The sequence below is a fragment of the Accipiter gentilis genome, chromosome 10, assembly GCF_929443795.1.
Source record: "Accipiter gentilis chromosome 10, bAccGen1.1, whole genome shotgun sequence".
Lineage (NCBI taxonomy): Eukaryota > Metazoa > Chordata > Aves > Accipitriformes > Accipitridae > Astur > Astur gentilis.
The window spans coordinates 33997690-34019680 of record NC_064889.1 but is presented as its reverse complement, the minus strand read 5'-3'; the positions used below and the strand labels follow the sequence as shown (position 1 = coordinate 34019680).

The 21991-nt window shown below is 41.2% G+C and overlaps 1 protein-coding gene across 3 annotated transcripts in view; it reads right to left on the bottom strand.

Annotated features, from left to right (window-relative positions):
- The window catches only part of ABCC3 (ATP binding cassette subfamily C member 3), a 51237-nt gene that overhangs the window by 5645 nt on the left and 23601 nt on the right, over positions 1 to 21991 (bottom strand). The window contains exons 8-25 of one of the 3 annotated variants that reach the window (XM_049812069.1): positions 20162 to 20380; positions 16598 to 16775; positions 15880 to 16041; positions 14688 to 14780; positions 13126 to 13329; positions 11753 to 11899; positions 11260 to 11347; positions 10160 to 10226; positions 8345 to 8471; positions 7821 to 7997; positions 6796 to 6963; positions 5871 to 6054; positions 4902 to 5007; positions 4053 to 4206; positions 2403 to 2610; positions 1493 to 1803; positions 556 to 755; positions 323 to 449 (exon numbers count right to left, since the gene is read on the bottom strand). In XM_049812069.1, the coding sequence (XP_049668026.1) occupies positions 323 to 449; positions 556 to 755; positions 1493 to 1803; positions 2403 to 2610; positions 4053 to 4206; positions 4902 to 5007; positions 5871 to 6054; positions 6796 to 6963; positions 7821 to 7997; positions 8345 to 8471; positions 10160 to 10226; positions 11260 to 11347; positions 11753 to 11899; positions 13126 to 13329; positions 14688 to 14780; positions 15880 to 16041; positions 16598 to 16775; positions 20162 to 20380 (2920 nt within the window). Of the gene's footprint in view, positions 1 to 322; positions 450 to 555; positions 756 to 1492; positions 1804 to 2402; positions 2611 to 4052; positions 4207 to 4901; positions 5008 to 5870; positions 6055 to 6165; positions 6350 to 6795; positions 6964 to 7820; positions 7998 to 8344; positions 8488 to 10159; positions 10227 to 11259; positions 11348 to 11752; positions 11900 to 13125; positions 13330 to 14687; positions 14781 to 15879; positions 16042 to 16597; positions 16776 to 20161; positions 20381 to 21991 lie in introns of those variants that run through there. The other 2 variants (XM_049812070.1, XM_049812071.1) reach the window with 2 other exon arrangements.

Here is a 21991-nt window from a genome sequence, read left to right as displayed (position 1 = left end):
ATTTGAGCAGCAGGGGCTTAATGACCTGTTCTTGGTGGGTGCACCTGATACTTCCTGAGCTTCCCGCATGCCACCGCTAGGGATACTGGGCTGCAGCACAACCTCAATGCTCCCAAAGTGCCCTGAAGTCCTACTGCATGTGAGCTTGCTGATGGTTTCTCAGCATTCAGTGTAAATCTCGACCGTTTCCAGTGTCCCACAACTCATTTTTATTATTTCCTTATTAACTTCAGCTTTAACAAGCACTTAAATTATTGCTAATATATCCATACCATCTACAAAAATGCAAACCCATCAATGAACAGAAAGCTCTAATACATACCTGTAATGCGTAAGATACTGAAAGTCCTACCAAGCCAGCATTCAGGCTGTTTTTACCAATCACAGCAAAAAGGGCAGCAAAAAGGACAATACAGTTCCCCACAAATTCAACTCGAATGCCCAGCCACCTGGTAAAAAGGCAGATGGAAGCAGTGTGGTAAATGGTTGCTTGGACCAGTTATGCAAACACGGGATTATCTAAGTGGAAACAAGAAGTTATATGCCTTTTTTTACCTGTTTGATACTATGCCAGGATAGTAACTCTTCTGATTTTCATCCATCTTCAGATCACTGATGTCTACGAAGGACTTCACTCTTCTATAGGCTCTGATGACACTGGCCCCTGATACTGTTTCTGAGAAGTGTGAGTAGATGGGAGATCTACTCACAGACTCCAGACGCTTCAGCTGGCGGGAGGTAGCTACGTAGAATCGCTACCATTTTTTGGAGAAAATTGAAAGGTACATGAAATACTTTCTCTTTTAATTAACAGTGAAAAATTTTTTAGGTTAAGGACTTAAAGGAGATTGCTACTGACACACTTCAACCCTCCAAAATACTCTTTATAATTAAGAAGGATTTCAAGAAAGTTATTTTTGCTTCATTCCACAACAGATTATTGGGTAACTGCAATTTCTGTATAGTATAAATTGAATTTACCTATGTCCCTTTAAATTTAGTTAATATAGCCTAACAAAATGAATCCATTTGTAGAAGCCTCATTTTCCAAGAAATGAAAACATGAATTTGCACCTCCATTATCAGGTCTCTATTCACAGTCTATAAAATAAGCTTTAATTTTGCTCAGAAGTCAACAAAATTGATGCTTTCTTCTTTCAACATTGTAACTCCTCACCACCTTAAAAACTTGTCAATATGTCAAATATATACGCACTTCAATATATTGAAGTGCACTGCAGCTCTATCTCTAGTAGTAGGCTTATTTGTGATTACTTTAAAGCAAAAAAAAAGGTTATGCCTATTTATTTCATGACCACGTCTCACAGGACATTTCTTTTTCTGAGAGAATTAAAGAATGTTTTGTTTACATAAACATGTAGTAACCAAGATATTTCAATTTTCCCCCAAATTCATGGTGTTTTTCCTACAAAGAAACATGAATAATGGAATAAGAATCATTGCAATGGTAGTCAGATATTTTTCCAGTTACCTGAACAAAGAAGTACAGAATTGCAAGTGGAACTATAACCACAGCGAAGAGTGGAGTACTTGCTATAATTACAATCATTGTCGATAAAGAGGTGAAGAATGTTCCAAGGAACATCAAGATGGTCGGTGGGATTACTTCATCGATCACATAGATGTCCTTTGAAAAGCGGTTGATGATTCGGCCGGTTGGGGTGGTGTCATAGAAGGACTGCGGGGTGTGAAATTTGTTCTCCAGCAGAGCAGCGTGGAGTGTCCGGGCTGCATTAATGCCTCCCATTGCCAGGGTGAAGGAGCAGATGAGAACTATGAGGCCTAACAGGTGAAGAGGAGACGTGTTAACCAGTGAACATGATGTTCCCGATTCACAGCTCTTTGACTCTCAGCAGTTTCTGTTGTGCTAGAAGCTTTTTCTCCTTTACTACATTCCCTGTCCACCCTTCTCTTATGATGTACATTAGCACTGCGGCATTGTGGACACTGCTGCCTAAGGCACAGGAACATGTCCTGCAGGTTTTCGCTATGCATCATGGTATGGATGCATGTAGGATTTCACATGCATCATTCACAGATGCACAACCATCTTCCCTCTGCTTTCCGCAAACCTCCAAGAAGTCCTAATGCTACAACTTCACCCCGACCCTTCAGAATCTTCTGCACCTAAGTTTTTGTGTTTTCTGTCCAACTTCCCTCTCTAGAGCTTCCATGTCACCTGTTCAACCCCCTTCAAGGGCTTCACAACAAAAATTAAAAGTGTTGGGCTGAACTGAGACTTTGTAGCTCCAGGCTATGTTACTTCACTTGCTCTGAAGTATTTGGGGGGCAATTTTGGGACACCAGCAACTGGTGCCATGGCTTCGCACCTAATTCCTCTTTACTAAACATTCAAACATCATGATTTTTTCTGGTCTCACCTTGCAAGAGGCCCAAGGCAGCATAGACTCCAATTCTCATGGCTGTGTTGTGCTGAGTCCCATTTATCACCGGCTCGTTGGTCCAGTCACTGAGCCACACGTTGGCCCCAATAGCAGCGGCATTTTGACAGCAATATAGGAAACATATCACTAAAGAAATGACAGGGCTGACAGCCTTCACATATTGCCAGAACACTGTCAGCTTTACCTGCAAAATCACACACCAAAGCTGGTTTGTACAACTTACACAATCAGGAATTTAGACAGAAGAAGAGAAAAAAATTCTTCATCAGAGGAACTGCTAAGTTCAAAACTGCCCAAACTCTAACATACCACAGAGAACAGTTCACCTGCCTGAGCTCCACATCAGGGAGACGACTTTCAAAGCAAGTCACAAATTTCTCTGAAATACTCTTTTCCTCCATTTTGAGGAATTGTATTTTATTAGTTTTGTGAGGTTTTAGTTTTTAAGAGTATACCAGAGGGAAAAAAAAAAAACCAAACGAAAAGAGGCTGATCAAATATCAGCAAAGGATAGATAACAAGAACAGGAGCCAAGTTTTTCAGGCAAAAGAAGCAACTTGGCAGGCATATCGAGCTCAGGACTACTTTAAATGGCCTATTTAAGGAAAAGTACTGAATATGCCTCCATTCAGGTGTCTTTATAGCAGCTTAAATGAGGTACCAAATGCTAGTGCAGCCCAATAGGAACATAAACAGATGATGCTTGTGGCAAAAAGTAAAGATGCTATCTCTAAGTTAGTGCAAAAAGGCAGAGAAGCAAAAAGAGAGACCCAGAAAAAAACTCAGCCTCTAAAAAACCATTAGAAGGTTTTTATTATAATTTAATTTAATTATAAAAGAACAAGTGTTGTTGATTAGGGACTTTGAAAGCTAAAATAATCCACAGAAACAGTTAATTACATGTCTGTGCCATGGACCATGTACCTCAAACTAAACAAGACACACTGAGCCTTCTGAAGTGGAGGGAAGGGGCTTTCTTTAACAAAACCTCCCTGCTCCTATTCCATCTGCTGCTCCTTTCTGTCTCCTTCTTTTACTTTTGTATTCCCATCTTCTCTTTTTTTCCTTCTCTTCTCTTTTTCGCTGTTCCCATTTCACTCCCTGGCCCTGCTCAGGAAGAGTACAGCCCCTTTTGTACCTATAAGCATAAAATGCTCGCCAAGTTGGGGTGGCAGGTATCATTTAGGCAGAACAGATCCACTGGCACACAGAAGGCAGCTGGCTTGTATAACCCACTGCTGCGGGTCATCAAATAACCAGTGCTGCAGCTGGACTCAACAGCAGCCAGACAGTTTAAAAACCAACAGTGCTGAAAGCTCTGCAATGCAAAGGCAGGGCTGATGGAGTGCAGTGCTATGCGGTATCAGGTGACTGTGGCAGGAGCTGGAAAGGATTTATTTTTTTTTCTTCTTTTTTTCCTAAGTACATAGCCCTTGCCAGGTGCAGAAGCCTCTGCCAAAATCCCAAATTTCAATGATCAGTGGCCACCAGATTAATGCCTAAAGCCTGCAGTTGTGATTTATACAATGAATTTAACAGAACTGGATCAAATGTAAAAATAAAAATGATTTTTTCAAATAGAAAAAAAAATTTTAGAAAAAGGGAGGGGGGGAAATCAAACCATACCGTTCCTGTTTCAGTGGTTTCAGCCTGAATAAGTTTCTCGTTAGGATTTTTTCTTGGCAGAGGAGGCTCTGCTGACTTCTTTTCAGAGACTCTTCGCTTTGTTGACATTTTGTTGGGACATTCTCCTCCCTCAGAAGATATTACACTAAGTTGCCTAGTTAAAACAAAAGAGTCATTAGGAGAAAAAGGGCATATTGTGGCAGTGCGAAGGCAAGACTGGGATGCAGCACACTGGACTTATTCGCAGCTCTTCTGCTGAGTTCCCATGCCAGCCTCACTCACAACTATGGGTGCTTGTACCACCCCCCTGAATGTTCAGTGATGTTCAGTGATGCCAGAAATATAGTACCTAACAAAGGCTGTGGTAGGGCTTGGGATCTTTGGTAAAGGCCTTTAGAGGCTTCATCGCAAGACAGACATTTCAAAGCTAAGCCCTGACCTTCTCTGTTTTCACATCAACAGTTAGCTGGACAGCATCTATGGGTATGTTATGAAAACTTTAAAGATTTCCATGATTCCCAATGGAAAGGCACAATACAAAGGGTTTATTTATCATGCAACTGGTAGCATTTTAGTGTTGTGTGGGTAAATACATAGTGTTACGTGAGAACCAGAGAGTAGCTTTAAGAAATTGGTTCAGTTTGGATTAAAAAGAGGATTGCAGGAATAGATGTTTGATCTTCTTTGCATGTTCTTTCACACTTATTTTCAAAAGGATACTAAACCAATTTATTTGTAAGAGGAAACTAAGGAAACTAAAGCCCAGACTGAGAAGCAATATGTGACTAACATCTTTCAGATGTGTTTCACCCCAGACACAGACTATAAATACATGAACCTCATGTTTACCTAAGAAACTGTTTGCGGACCTCGTTTGTCACTGGTTCGTTATCTGCCAGATCAGTGTGGATGCTGAGGGTGTCTTCAGCTAGCAAGACTTCTTCCTCCTCCAGCACTGCAAGACAAGAACACACCTCAGACTTTTTGCTGAATAAAGCAGAGAGCACAGAAAAAGGTGGCTGTACAAAGCAAGAGTCATGAAAAACAATATCACAGCAGGAAAATCACAGTGCATAAACTCCCCCATCGGTTTGGTTACATCCCTTCTCCTAACTAAATTGCAAAGATCTTGTGAGGCAGGTTGGCTGCCAAATGCATTTACATCACATTCCTTTGGTGCATCAGAAATGTTAAGCAAGTGTTGGTTCTAGCTAAATTCACTTATAGGTCATGATCTAGGCTTAATGTTGGGATGGGGGAGTCATGTCAGGAACTACTGCAAGCCTCTGCTGTTGCTAGATGTCATGCATGTTCCTCTCTGCCTGTCTGGAGAGAAGCAGAGCTGCAATCAGAGAGTGTGGGAACACTGTCACACAGAGGAAACATTTACCAAAATGCTTTAATCTTGTATCATTTTATCAGAATCAAACCAAGCTGGAAAGTAACCCAAGATTAAAATGTAATTTGAACTTTGCTGTATGAAAATAACAACAACACATAAACAGGGAAAAAATATCAGACTCTAGGTAGTCCCTTTGATAGCAAGCCCAGTTTGTTCTCAGCTACTTCTAATTGTAAAATAAATTCCCAATTTCAGAATAATTTCTAACACAAGAATTGCTTTTTTTCTAGGACAAACCACATGAAATTTTGAAACAACTTTGTGAAAACATTTATCAATAATACAGACCTGGCCATAGAGCGCAGAAAGGCAAATGCCAGGCTGTCATGAAGAAGCAAGGGACATTTTATACAGAGAAAATATCTGTAATCTAGTTGACAGAAAAAGACATGTTTTAAGAAAAAGCAATACTGTACTTGTTGGTTCATCCTCTTCGATGTCTTCATCAAGTGCATAATTTCGCAGGAATTCTGCAAAGGCCTTGTTTTGTTTCAGAAGGTCTTGATGAGATCCCATTTCAGAGATTTTGCCATCTACCAGCACAACTATATGGTCTACCTGAGGCAGGAAGCTGATACCATGGGTCACCAGAATTCGGGTCTGGATAGGGAAAAAGAAAAAACCCACAACTCTCAGTTGTCACTGTGGGGATTAACACTGCTCAGCGAGCCAAATACTATCACATTTTTGGGACAGGGAGTGAGTTACCATGTCAAGGTGAAATGCCAGTGGAAATACACTGTCCTTGTTAGCCAAATTAGCTTGGAAATATGTACATGAACTTACTATGCTTCCTGCTGCGTGCTGATGTAACCACAGAGGGAAGTAAACCAACTGAATTTTCATTCCCCATTTCCCTTGTGCTGATTTCTTTGCAGCCCTTCCCTTTTGACATCTGAGAAGATTGTAACAGGAGTAGAAGGGGAAGCAAAGAGATTGCAATTTGGTTGGATACTGCCAAAGACCTCTGTAAAATCAGTAAGCTGTTACAACTTCCTCACTGCACCGCCTCCGAGTAACAAGCAGCAATACTAAGCTGACAACCTTTACAAGTTTCTGCAAATGTCTTCTTTTTGGACATCTCATAGTAGGGGTTTTAAAAGACAGACCAGATTTCTGCCTCTACATGTTATGACTAGATCACATCGCTTCTGGGCATGCTAAATAGCAGCTCACTGCAGAGTCTGTGCTGTGGGGAAAAAGGTGTCCACATTGCCAATTTAACACAGAAATGCAGGAATGATTCAGCGCTCAAGCCTCGGTGGTGAAATAGTTTTCCTGTTACCCATCAGTGCTTCTGAGTTTGTGTACGTTTTTAAGAGGATCTAAATGCCAGCTTACTTTTCCTTTAAGTACTCCATCTGGACCAATAACTTTGTCAAAGATGTGCTTTGCAACATGCGAGTCCACAGCAGAAAGAGGATCATCTAATAGGTAAATGTCAGAGTTGCTGTACACTGCACGAGCGAGGCTCACTCGCTGCCTCTGGCCACCTGAGAGGTTGATGCCCTGAAGGGAAAGAGGAGAGAACAAAACATACCACGACTCTGTTCCAACAACAGGTATGACTTTTTATGGCTCTCACCCAGTCAAACACACGGATGCTGAATTGAAACACGAGGCACTGAAGAGAATAACTCACTCTGAGCCAGAGACAGAACAGAATGCCTCTAAATCTGTTTGTTCGCTGCCAAACTTCCACTCACCCAACAATCTGGAGACGGAATAAGCCTCTTGCTTAATAAGCTGCTAAAGGGAGCTATTAAAACACAAAACTATAAAAAAGAAGACCATCAACCAGGATGTAAAATGCAAACATTCAAAGCAGGGCTGCGGCACCTGGAACATCTTCCACATCTCTCATCTTACATACAAATCCACATATCCACTCTACTTCACGATATTCATCTCAAATTTAGTGGCCTATGAAAAAAAATCTTTGTTGGTAATCACAGATGTAAAAGTTTCTCATTAAAATGAGGTGTTAAGGGATGATCATATCACTTTTTCACTTGACGCACACCATATGTTCCCTCCCTTTTTATCCCTACAGGAGAAGGAAGGACTTCAAGTATTCTGGACAGATGCACCTTTACAATTGGACAACAAATGGAGGATGCTCTGATCTTCCAGAGCTAGATGTGTAATTATGCACCACAGTACAAACACATGCTTAAAGTTAGGAACGAGTTTAAGTCCAACTGCCTTCCACAAAACTGCCCCACACGTTTCAGTGTTGATTGTAGCAGGGATGCCATTGTAAAGATCAAACCAAATCAAGTGCTGACTTTACAGCAATCTCTCTTTAGCTAGACAGAACAGGAATCACCAAGCAGGTCTGACTTGAAAAAAAACAAACCCCTTACCTTTTCTCCGATCTCAGTCTGATCTCCTCCTGGCAGCACTTCCAGGTCAGTGTTTAAAGCACAGGCCTCCAGGACATTTTGGTATTTTTGTTCATTAGGAGCTTGGCCAAACAAAATGTTATCTTTCAGCGTGGCATTCTGGATCCAGGCTTGTTGAGGCACATAAGCAACAGAACCCTTGAACAAGGAGGGAGAAAGGAAACCTCTTACTTGTAACAAGCAGCAATTCACACTTACAACTCTGATTAAGATCTGCAGCACATAGAAATAGCTCCTGTTCGATATACATTCACATTATACATATACGTGTGCTAATTGCTGATGTATAGTTGATAGAATTGGGAAAGCCATTTTATATAAAACACAACTGAACAGGTGTGGGCAAAACCCAAATAAACATGCAGACAAGCTGGCACAGGAGCAAACAGAATTCCCTCTCCAGCTTGATGTGCGTTATAAGCAATGGCAGGCATAAGCAGCACATTTCCATACCATTGTTAAATGGCATTGTAAACAACACCAACCTTCACAGCCACTTCTCCTTCCAGCTTTTCCATCTCACCCAGGAGAGCAGACACCAGAGAAGACTTCCCACAGCCAACATGGCCAACAACAGCAACCAAAGCACCACTGGGGACCAACAGATTTATACTGTGGAGGAAACAGGCTGGAAATTAATTAAACATTAGTTTACTAAAGACATTATGGGTCTTTAAACCAGGGCTGAAATACACAGTGACAAATCAGCCTGACCTCAGCCTGACTGGATATAGTAAGCATAGCTTGGTCACTGGTCTTTTCCTACCTTTCTTGTGCACTATCAACTGTAACCAGAACTGTAGGAGCAAATGGAAACACAGCATTAATCCATCTTCTTGGTTGTTAAACCAGTAGGATTGGTAGCAAGCCTTCTAAGACCCTTTGCTGTGTCATATCAGTCCATCAGCAAGTCAAACAGGGTTAATAAGCATTTTGAAAGCAGACAATCTTCCAGAAGTCTTTTGGGTTTTGATTTTAGAAGCAAGAGCAATTGTACGAAAGTAGTGAGTGAATACACCCCATCTAAAAATGTTCAAACCACCTTAGTACCATATTTCCAGTGCTGATAAATAGAGTTCACAACAAGACAAGAAACCCAAAACTTTCCCAGTTAAAATCCTTTACTGTTTTCCCCATTATGTTCTTAAATGGACTGCTTTAGGTCCTGGTTTTGAAGGTGAACTGATAGGGAAATGACTGATGGACACGGTCTCTTTGCCATCAAAGTGCCTTTCACTAATGAAATCAAGCCAAACTTCTCTTTGCACAGATTCTGATGTAGATCTAGGGCTCTAATTCTTATGCATATTCTTACCAAGCAGGTAGTTAATGTTTTGAACACTGCAAGAGGGGTTTTTTTTTTGGGCGTTGGTTTTTTTAAAAGAAATATTCAAAGCAGGAAAACTCAAAAGCACTACACGTTTGGTTTTTTTTCATTATTCTTTCCCTCTTGTTGAGTTTTGCCTTACTGCTATTTTAGGAAGTCACCAGGTAATTTTTAGGCCCTGGTGGCTAGCAATCTGAGCTGGAGATGCATGGTTCTTTCTGAAATAAACACCAGAACATTGAAGTTAACCTGGCTGCAGATTTGGTTGCCTAAACCAAACTGGCTCCTTTGAACTCTAAGCCTCTTGCTTGCAGGTTATCCATGTATAACCTGTTAAGATAATACACTCAGCACAGCAGCATGAGCTCGTTGGACTAGAATTCTAACAACACTTACCAGGTTTCTGTGATATTGATCTGACAACAAAACATAACATAAGGAAGTATATGCTTCCAGGCAAATTTTGTTTGTATTCATTCAAACAGGCAAATGAGCAAAACATGCACCCCCCATTGCCCGGAAATGGCCCATCTACAGCCACTGGGATGAGTATGCCACAAGACTCTTAAAAGAACAGATCACTGTTCGCATGCCCAAGTCCAAACCCAGACACCTCAACTGTCCTTATAATCCATCAGATCAATTTGGTCAATTTGTCCAATTGCTTCAGCTAAAAAATGTCTATTTAAGAAATTTACGTAGCCTTTCTGTCCTTCAATAGGTAACTATTTTATTTGAGTTGCTGTGGAGTTAAAGCCTTACAGCACTGTTCCGTTAACCTAAATACCATAAACCATGAGGATTAGCTCGACATTTTACAGGCAGAAGAGATGCACATATATGATGCGTGAAAACAACCTTTTTCAGAAGTGAGCCTGCAGATATTACTAGACATCTTTCAAACAGACCTCCCAGGCACCAGAAACCAGGAAGCAGGTAGATGTTGTATTACAACTGCATAAAGGAATCTTACTCTTTCAAAGATGGCTTAAGCTCCTTTCCCCAGCTGAATGTCGCATTTGTTACACTGATGGCATTGCCTGTATGACAAAAACAACAATAGAGAAGGGAGGAAATGTATTACACAGGATAGTACAGCTGAGAGACTGGCAGACAGAGGAATTATTATTTATGGGTGTTTCATGTACACTGCGGTTCCCTTTTCTACCGGCATGGGAAGCACAGTCTCATGACTGTGGGTCACAAGACAGGCTTGTTCAGAGTTAAAATAACTGATCACGGCTTAAGCTATAGACTGTTTGCTTACTGACCTATGGAGCTGAAAAGGTGTCCTGCTTCACTCTGCCCCAGTGAGGCTAGTCCCAACGTTTGCTGCTCAGAATCACCACGCAAGTGTTAGCACAAGTTTACTTAAGAAACCACTTTCAAGTCAGTAGGAGACACTGCATGCTGATGACTTTGATATATCAGATTAAATTTGCCTCTGTGCAGCTTTTTGCTTGCCACACTAAAAAGTTACAGATCTGCAGGCTTCCTTTACCTCCTGGTGGGGTGGTGTGTAACAGTAATTGCATGACAGCCACACAGCCATCCCTTTCTCCTCCTCCGTCTACGGCATCACACAAGAGAAGTTTCAAACCACAGTATATCACCAAAGTGCATTACATGACAAAACACAATTTTTTGAGACCACCTGGTTTGTTCATTTGTTTTGGGATACTGTTTCCAACAGAAGAAATCAAAACTGTTTACAATGTTCCTGAGCATTTGTGCAGTGCAAAAGGTTGGAACAGGTCCTGCTGTCCCTAGTCAGTGGTTGCACTTCATTATTCAGTGCTATTAGCAGTACATTGCAGATGCAAACTCAGGCCCAAGAACCCAGCTCAAAGCTCAAAAATATAGCCAGAAACTTCTGTAATTTCCACATAGCCTGAACAACAAACACATACTTTTCAAACCAGCAACTTTTTTTTTTAAAAAACCCAAGATTATTATTGTTATTTTCGTTTTGTTTTTTGTTTGGTTTTTTTTTTTTCATAACTCAACCAGTCCAAAATAAATACAGGATGTTTGTTGTAATAGCATAGTTTAGAAAAATACTGATGGCTTTACCTGGTGCAATCACTTTTGTTTCCACACAATTTGGATCAAGTTCATCATGACTCAGGAACTGCTGAATTCTCTTTAGGGAAACACTTGTCTAAGAAAAGAGCGTGGTGTTATTTTATCATTCTTTTAATGGGGACTTAATGCTCTTACTACTGTAAAAGAAAGCATCCAGAATGGCTTAAGCTTTCACTCTACAGGCTTCCTTGAACAGTGACTCATTCTTTCCCTGCAATCAGTCTTATGCTGAAATTCAAGCTTTGAACTGTGAAATTTCTCAGACCAAGCTGAGTTCATCTGAGTGAAGCAAAATTCATACAGGCAAGCATACTCAGATGTCACACTTTCCAATACAGGGCAGCCGTAGGGAAAAGATATTAGAAAGAAAACCAGCTAACAGGCAGATGCAAGGGATCTCTGCATTCTAGAAATCAGGGACATCTGGGGTTCTTTTTTTTCCAAGTTGTTCAAAACAACTTATGCACAAGATCCTCCTTACCTGTGCAATGTTGCTAATGACTTGTGGAAGCATATTGAGGGGAAACTTTAAGATATTAAACAAGGAGAGGGATACAAAAGCCTTTTCTGCATCCAGGATATTCTTCTCATTCACTGAAACGTATACAGCAAACGTCGTCAATGCTACCTAAAAGCCAGAAAGGGAGTTTACTGCGAGACATAGGTAATATTTTGACATTTTAAAAAGCAGTCAAACCTCACAGGCATCTTTGAAATAAAAGTATCAACAAAAAAATTGGGCAAATTCTCTGTTTCTGACCTTTTCAACATGGTTTGAGAATGACAAGTTGTATGAAGAAGTTGATATAAGAAAGGGCATGTGAAATAAAATAACTTTCAGATTACTAATGGATACCTTTAGTTGCACTAGGAGATTCAAGAGGTGAACTACAGAACTCAGGTAAATAAAAATGAGAAACAGTTACCTGGCTGCGGTTTGGCTGCATTTCCAACTCCACCCAACCAAATTTTCCCATTGTAAACTGCAGGCCAAGCAAACAAGACTTACTGATCAACAGGAAAGGGAGTAAAATCCAAGTAATTTGCTGGTTTGCTGTATGACAGGGCCCATCCACTGCGGAGGGACCACCCTATGCAGTAAACTAACGGTGAGCAGGAGCGGGAATGTGCATTTAAGGAAGTGCATTAACGTTAAGTAAACATGAAAAGGCAGGATCTTGAGGCCATTAAGAATATTTCTGCAGGGTTGGGCCTTTGATCTTGAGAACAGTTGGCTAGGAATATTTTTGACAAAGCACTTATCTGAATGTTTTTATTCACCAAAACCAAAACCCTTTCTGCAAAAGGGATCACAGTGCAATGAAGTGGAAAATAGAAGGGAAAACTGAGGAAAAAGCATTTCAGAATTGACAATGTATCATTTGGGCTTTATTTTTTACATTAAATCAATCTTTTTTTAGGTTGTAGAATAATTTAACAACTCCCTCTCCCCCTAAAACAAGCAGAGCACTGTAACACGAAAGGTAGAAATGAGAGCTTAAGACAAGATGTTGTCCTGACTGACTCAATTAGAATTTTTTTTGCTATTCACAAATATCTCTGAGGTTTCAAATTCTAGTTTCAATTTGTTATGGGAAGTACTTTGAAGTGGTTGGAAATTCTCCCAAGACAGCTATTCCCAGCTTCCACTGGCAGGCTTTATCAAGAAATACTTTAATACCGATTAACAAAAAGGCTCTAGAGAACAGGGAACTTTGCTTCAAAGCATGTGAATAATTTTTTTAAAAAGTATTTACATTTTATTCCTATGTACGTTTAGCAAGCAGAAAGCCTCACGCTTATCCTTCAAGGATGTACTTGTACAGCTTAGAAAGTCATGCAAATTCAATTTACCAGGAATGGTGCGCTGATCCATGCAAAGGTGGACAAAGAATTGAGATAGGCAGATTTTTTCAAAACTCGCAGCTCATTCTTTCGTATCTCCAACACTTTTTCTGAAAACGATGGTTCCCAAGCATACAGCTTTAGCACCTTTATGCCACCCAGAATTTCATTCATTAATTTAATGCGGGAGTCTTTATATCGCATTTGTTCCACCTAGGTTATTAGTAAACACAGGAGACAGAGTGTCACATGAGTGACTAGAAAGAGATTTCAACATGTTGTCTCACAGCTGTGATGGTCCTTGGGCTATTTCTAAAGAGGATGCAAAAGGTAATTAAAGCAAGCCAGACTGTTATCAGTAAACTTATTGTGCAAGTCTATACATCCAAAGAAACCAAAAATCAAAGAAAATGGCTGAAAAGCAGAGTAGACAAGCTTTCTACTCATCTTCACTGTTAGGGGTTACATATTCAAAACCACCTTAAAGAAAGATTCAGGCACTTCAGAAAAATGTTACCCTACTTCTTCCTTTGATTTCTTCAGATTTTTTTCCTGATATGCACAGTTGTATTTCTTATGGCATCCCTTGAAGATTGTGGTTACTCCTAGTTTATTTTTTTCCCTATACATTAGAATACAGTGCTTCATTCAGTTACTTTAAATAAAAAAATAAAAAATCCCTGCTCAGCTGTATAGACAAAATGAAAAACTGCATTCACAGACACATGCATAGCAAGTTATGCAGCTCTGAGCATCTTATAATGGGCAAGGAGAAAAGGAATGTTAATACTAACATGTCAGTATCCAAGAGATTTAATGGGAAATCTGGATGTCTCTTTAAGGCACATAATAATACCACTCTGTTACTAAGGCTGTGCTTAAATGCCATCATTTATATTCGTTTTCCAACTTGTACCTTTGTTACATCAACAGCTTGATTATTTTTTTTAACCTTCCAAACAGTCACTGATCAGTTGCACAGCACAAGCCACTTGCTAGGTTTTACTAGCACAAAGCCAGAGGGCACTATTATATTGGTTTTTTTCAGCCTTCCTTGACTAGAGATGACTAAGACTACAAAGAAAGGAATAAAGGTTCCTTTTACGTTAAGATAATAATTCAAATTTAGCCCAGCTCTGTAGCAGTGAAAGTCAACACTGGCTATTAGCATAAAAAACAAGCTACCATGTTTCAGTTCCCATCTCTGAAAACAGTCATTCACAGCTCAAAGAACAGCATTTATTTGCCCTTTCTCTAGGCACTCCTAGAAGCAGCTACCAGGTGAAGGGATATGGAGACAAAGAAACTTCTTGCTAATCCCAGAAGCAGGTCCAGCAATATGAACAGTGCCACTGACTCAATGCCACACCTTTCCCTTAATTAGCATTCAATTCACTATGGAAAAAACTATCTGAGAAGATATAGTTATTAAATATTTCAATACAATCTTACTCATAAGTAAATTGGTGCAAATGGCAGCTCATTAATGGCCAAAACAACCACTGATGCCTGCTGTTCTCATAGCACAGCTGCCAATTCAGATAACATCACCTTCTCTGTTGGTACCTTACCTGGAATGCTCTAGTTTTCATTGCTATTGCAGAGTTAAATGGGATAAGTAAAACCATCACGGCAACTCCTGCCAGCACAGAAGGCCCTAAAGTCTTGATTGAAAGAAAAAAGGTAAGTTGTTGTTACTTGTACCCAAGTGCTACCGTTCCCTATGGTGAGCATTAAAACAACAGTAGGTTATAGAAACAGAAATGAATGTTTTACGTAGACAAGTTGAACTCCTCCCAGTGAAGTGTTCTGATTTCACAGAACAACTGAGGAGACAGAAAAATATGACCGCACCCGCCTTGAATTATTATTATGCTAGTATTGGTGATAGCAGAGCGCTTTGTGATTTACCTGTTAAGTGGTTCCCAGTGAAAGGGGAAAGTTAAGTTTCAACTAATGCAAATACAGAGCTATTGAGCAAATGTAGAAAGGGAACAAATAAGCCACACAGGAGGATTTTTTCCATTGAATTCTCTCCGACCTAGAGAACTGTAATTACTGAATTAACCCAGTACCCTCAATGCGAGTAAAAGTATACAAACTGCTAGCTACCAGAGTGCAGCTTACCAGCGGAGCAGCAACTCACATAAAACTGCTGCAACTTAATGGCTTTCAAGACTAAGTCAATATGGTTAAGTTGATGCTAACATTTTATGCAGTAAAACAGATTAATTGCATAGAGACATTTCAAAGATGAAAGCCAGTGCTCAGAATGAACCTGGAATAAACCAGAAACAACTTCACTGGAGCAAAGGAAAAATTATGGTTATTCCAGGTGAGATTTGTTTCATGTCGACTTGCACAAAACTTCTTTATATGGCGTGATATAATCTTTATACATGGCTTACATTTCCTACGTCCGGTTTTGTTTTTTGTTTGGTTTGGTTTTTAAACCATTTCCCTCAAGCTCGCATTTGCATCAACTACTGCAAACACTGTGAGGAGTCCAAGACTGGTCCTACCAAAGCATGGTAGGGACAGAGGAGACACGAAGGCTATCTTTTGCTTCAAATGCCTTCTCTTGCCTACCAGCTGAACACAATAATTACGAGACTAATTGATCATGTACACCAGTACAAGCTATTTTACTACAAGGCAGAACAGTAAGTTTCTAAAAAAGCAGTGGTGGGTCAAATTAACAAAAAAATAATAAGCTTGCACATCATTTAGACAAATTCTGAAAAAACATGACAATGTCTGTACCTGCCAGAGGAAATACAAAGCTAGAAATATCTGGAGTGGTGCAGACCACAACATGTTCAGGAAAGTCATCAGGTCCATGAAACGTTGGGCATCTACTGACATCAGGTTGACGATTTCTCCAACAGTAGATGAGCGCTTCGCTGAGTTTGTGATGACTAAGGACTGAGAAATAAGAGGGATTCAGTGGATGCACAATCTTGATATGTATGGAGAAACACAGAGAAGAAATCCTCAATTATTAGCAAAACAAGACACTCCCTGAGAATGTGCATCTCCAACAAGAATAAAATAATTCACACCTACATCAATTCCTAATCTCCAAAGAACAAGACTTCATGAAATGGTTCTCTTGTGAGCACTTCTGTCTCAAGCAGTATGTAGCACTGTGAAGAAAACCTAGTTGCATCTAATCGACTCATAGCACAAACACGCTATTCTCCTGGATCCCTTTTCCAAATGTTTAAAGTGAACCAATGATACCAAGTGAGCCTGTGATACATCTGGTGACCTACCAGTACACCCACATTAAGTTGCTGATCGCTAGAAAATTCTGTAAAGTATGATAGAGGTACTCCTAAAAACTCAACAAAACCCCTATCTTTTCTACTCCAAGAGGCTATTCTCCAATATCCCTGTTCTTGCATGAGTATTTGAGAACTAAGACCACTTGCTTGACTATACACTGGTGTTGCAACCCATGAAATACTTCCAGTCTTACCTTTCGGTATATCACTCCAGTGATCCCAGTTCTCAGCCTCATCCCAGTAACAAAGCAGTACTGGAAATGCTGGTGAAGTATGAGTGTCTGCAGCACAGCACAGATAAACATCAAAGCCGCAATCAAAAATCCCCACCAGGCTGGGGCATCTTTGTTCTTAATGAAGCTGATTAATACACTGTTTTTCAGAAGATTAGGGAAGGAAAAGGAAAAAGAAACAAAAATAAAAAACACGCAGCAAGTTTAATGGGACATAACACAGCTTCTCTCAACTATGGTGTCCTCCCACATCCTCTCTTTAACCACAAAAAGTAAACAGCTCTCCAGGATGCAAGCTGAGTTATGATTTCAGTCAAACAACACTGCAAAGATCCAACAGCAAAACATTAGACTTTGCCAGTGAGAAAGTCCATTTGCAAATGAGCCTGTAGAAAATGAAACATGATGAGAAACTCTAGGTTTCCCCCAAGATCCAGCATTTAAACACATGGCTCACTGTCTGAGCTCTTCTGGGCAGCCCTCCAGGGCAAGAGGTGAATGACAGGACACAGTAGGACAGTGCAGTAAAGCAGGAGAAACCAGCTTCTCTCCCAAACCCCTTTCAAGCAGCCTGAGTGCTTCTGCCTGGGGTGTTTTCCCACAAAAAAGCTAGATTAAAAGACATCCTCCTGGATGGATGCATAAGAGTTCTTCACTCCTACTTTTTCAGTAAAATGGTAGTACCATTAAACTGGCTATATTATCTTTCATTAATAAGCCATTTCTTACTACACACAGCTGCTCTCCCTGCAAGACCTGCACACTGTCATATAGCAAACAAGCAGAACAACTTCTGGCAACATCTAGTGTTTTCAAAAATCACATCTGTGATTTCAGCCTACTGACCAGAGTATTGAATTGTCAAAATACAGAAGGAACAGAGATTTGGCTCCATGGTTCAAATAATCAGCAGGGGGAAAATACACCAGGAAACTATAAATCAGGCCCCAGAGCCTTGTGTTAGAAGCATGAGGTTGCTCCATCTTTCTTCTTCCAGTCCAGAGAGATCTTCCTTCTGCACTGCACCAGTCAGTCATGCTGTAAGTGGACAGCTTCAGGAAAATCTCTTCCTTGTAGTCCCAGCAAGGGATTCAGCAATCTTTTTAGAAACATAAAACTATCTTAGATGCAATCTGCCAGACAGCCATGGCTTTTTCATTTTCTCTTACCACTAGCAGTGCACTTTCCAAGACTGCAGGAATTCAGACTTGAAATTCCCCATCACATGCCTTGCGATATCACTGACAATATATCCAGGAATTTATGCAAATTTGAGAAATTCCCAGAATAGATTATACTTAATGTGTTCTCACAAGGAAGCCAGCTGCCTCCTCTTCACTAGGGACTCTGGAAGAAGAGAGACTGTAAGCTATTAAATGTCACCATATCGGGTCGTACCCTCTTTTTAGCAAACTTCTGGCTATGTCACAAACCACCCACAGAACAACATGGGCTAAGGAGAATCTCCATCCTTTAGTGGATGCGGGACGAGACATAATGACAAAGGATGAGGAAAAGATTGAGGTACATAATGCCTTCTTTGCCTCAGCCTTTAATAGTAAGACTAGTTGTTCTCCAGGTACCTAGCCCCCTGAGCTGGAAGACAGGGACAGGGAGCAGAATGAAGCTCCCATAATCCAAGGGGAAATGGTTAGCGACCTGCTACGCCACTTAGACACACACAAGTCCACGGAGCCAGGTGGGATCCACCTCAGGGTACTGAGGGAGCTGGCAGTAGTGCTCACCAAGCCACTTTCCATCAGATATCAGCAGTCCTGGCTAACTGGGGAGGTCCCAGTTGACTGGAAGTTAGCAAATGTGACAACCATCTACAAGAAGGTCTGGAAGGAGGATCCAGGGAACTACAGGCCTGTCAGTGTGACCTTGGTGCCGGGGAAGGTTATGGAGCAGATCATCATGAGTGCCATCACGCAGCAACGTACAGGACAACCAGCTGGTCAGGCCCAGTCAGCGTGGGTTTCATGTACCTGAAAGGCAGGTCCTGCTTGACCAACCTGATCTCCTGCCACGACAAGGTGACCCGCTTAGTGGAGGAGGGAAAGGTTGTGGATGCCGTCTACCTAGAGTGTGCCCTCAGTAAGCTGCAGATGACACCAAGTTGGGAGGGAGGGCTGATCTGCTGGGGGGTAGGAAGGCTCTCCAGAGGGATCTGGACAGGCTGGATCGATGGGCCAAGGCCAGTTGTATGAGGTTCAACAAGCCAAGTGCCGGGTCCTGCACTTCGGTCACAACAACCCCATGCAACGCTACAGGCTCGAGGAAGAGGGGCTGGAATGCTGTCCAGCAGAAAACGACCTGGGGGTGTTGGTCGACAGCTGGCTGAATATGAGCCAGCAGCATGCCCAGGTGGCCAATAATATCCTGGCTCGTATCAGAAAGCGGTTGAGTGACCATCCCTGGAGGTATTTAAAAGAAGTGTAGGTGTGGCACTTAGGGACATGGTTTAGTGGCGGACTTCACAGTGCTAGGGTAATGGCTGGACTCAATGATCTTAAAAGTCTTTTCCAACCTAAACAATTCTATGATTCTATTCCATGATTCTATGATCTCAGAACACAGCTCCACACTGATGTTATTTTAAGAGATGCTCATATAGGAGCAAGGCCCTCTCTTCTCCCCTTCCCCACATCCACCTGTGGCCTCCATCCAAACTCCATTCCTCTCATGGATTAACAGAACTGTGTGCTTTTCCATTGATTTAGAAATAAAAAACAATTGTTTGATAGACATGCTGGTATTTCCACTGTTACTTTCTTCTTAGGTAATGATTATCTCGTGAAATTCTCACTTTAAGAATAATACTAACAGAGAAAAAAATGTGGGAATCGTGCAAATTCCTCTATGGATCAGGCTGAGCAACCGGTGCCCCTGGAGATGGGAGGTACAGGTGTTCCTCTTTTTTTTTTTTTTTTTTTTTTTAATAGAACCATAATTCTCCTTCACTTGGCAAGTTACTGCAACTGTGCCTCACACATTCTCATTACTGCGCACAACTAAGAACACATGAACTCATCTAAATGGTCCAAAATCTTTCCCAGATGACATCAGCATGGCCAAAGCACTACATAACTTGAGCATCATGCTTCATTTGTATATCAAGTCATGCTGCAGCTGCAGCCACCACCAACACATGTGGGTATCAGATGTACAGAGACTACTGGATCCAGCAAGCAGTGCTTCGCTTTGATTTCACAAATAATCCTTTAGAAAGGGGGACAAATTGCTTTGGACTGCTGCATGAAGCAACAGGTAATTTGTAATTCAAGGCTGTCTATTGGTGATGGGCGATTTACGAATCTTGCATTTCAGTGAAGCTTGCTCAATTTACAGCTTAGTCCACAAAAAAGAACTCCTGTCTTATGGCATTTCGGTGGGAAGGTGAGGGAGCATACACATGCAGCACTGTGAGGGAAACTAGCTATGCATTTCAAAAATAAATACTCCGTGCCAAAGCCAAGCCTCCACAGGGACTGCACAGAGAAACTACTCACACAGTAAACCAACCTTAACAGCTGCGGGTTGACGAAAGAAAGTAGGTCTTGTATCAGCTTGAAGAACGAGCCGATTAAGAAGTATGGCCCAAAGGTCCTCAACAAAGCTTTGAGAAAGGAAGGCTTTCTATTGTGCTTTTTGTCTCTGATTAGAACTTCTGCTTCCTCTGGACCATCACCAACATGATTCAGGACATGGTTAGATTTCTTCATATATGTCACATCTTCTTTCCTAGGGGAATGAAACAAGCAATTAGAGACAACTGACAAGAACGTCATTGCCCTATGTACAGCATTGCAGTAACATCTAAAAGTCTGCTCCTTTCTTTGCTCTGCTACTGGTCAACAGCAAGACTTTCAATAAGATCTAGATGTGCTCAGGGATAGGCCACTCTTGTGTAATGAGTCTTTTCTTTTTCTGTAGTACTTATGAGGTGTACTCCATAGGCCAGAAAATCAGTCACCATGGGATGAGAACATGGCTCAAAGGAGTAGGAGATGAAGGCTTGACTTCCTTTGGCAGAGGACAGAGTTGATCTTGAATCGCCAATTTCTTATAAAGGAATTCCTCTAACAGTTGCTAGTTACATACCACAAAAGGCACCCTCACCTAGTCCTTCTGAGGCTGTATTTGTTGTTGTTGTTCAATTAGTAGCTGTACTAAACCTTTAGCCTTATCTGATCACACAGTTGCTTCCAGAGTACTCTGAATCCCTCCAGGGAGACAGGCATTGAATCACATGCCAAGCTAAGAGAGGAAGCAGGCACAGCCCTCCCAAAATACGATTTTGCATTCCTGGAAACTTGAAAGAGCACAAACCACAGCACCTCCAAAGCTAAGCCATCTCTGAGATCTGGGCTGCAGCTGTCCGAGGTTCTTCCAGGACAGAAACTTTGGGTTTAGGTGCCTAAATTTTACTTACGATGACATTGTAAGCATTTAAACCCTGTTTGGCTGTATCCCTTTCTTACTTTGTCCTTTTCTTTCTCCACCTGCAAAATAAGCCAATGAAAGTGATGTCTTCTGCAAAGTTCTTTGAGACTGACTGATGAAAAATGGACCCAACAGGTCCACACTGCTCTCCAGGGCTCTAGGTGGGTTTTCTGGAAGCACCTCTGGGTGCCTGACTTCTGTTGCCTATCAATAAAGAGGGGGTGCTCTGGGAAATTATTTCCTCCATGAACTGCTCTCAAAGAGCAGCCTGGCAGCTTTTCTACCAGCAAATACCAAACTGCTGTTGCTTCTTGGGGGCTATGGGACCTAGAGAACAATTTCCTGAACGTCAGCGAGGAAGGTTAAGTCCAAGTGGAGCAGGGAGAAGGAAATTAGAGTCTGGGGCACATAAGCCTTATAAGAAGGGACAGATGGAAGAGAGACCCTAGGAACAGTGAAGACTTACAAGAAGGCATTTGAAAAATAACTTAAAAGTACTACCAAGTGAGGTTGGATTTATGGATTCTTCATAAAGAGCGTGCAGATTTTTTGGAGCTGGCTGGCTGTAGAGTCAAGTAATTCCAACAGCTTGTGAGCATTCAAAATGATCACTGTGGCTAACAGCCCACAGGTAGAAACTTGTTCACATCCTTTCAAAGGCATGTGGAAATCCGAATTTCTTTGCAATAAACTTTGAGGGCAGGAGGAGAACCTAAACCAGACTTTTTTTTCCCCCGAGACAAGAACAGTGTTGTTTTTGTCCTTCCAGATCAAACCTGGAGAGTTTATGAGCAAAGCTTTATTTTTCTGGCAACCAAGCTGTTAAACTCATTGAAGGATTTGAAGAAACAAGACTACTTGCCCCTGGCTTTGTGCTGTTAAAAATGTTTATTACAGTGACCTAACAGC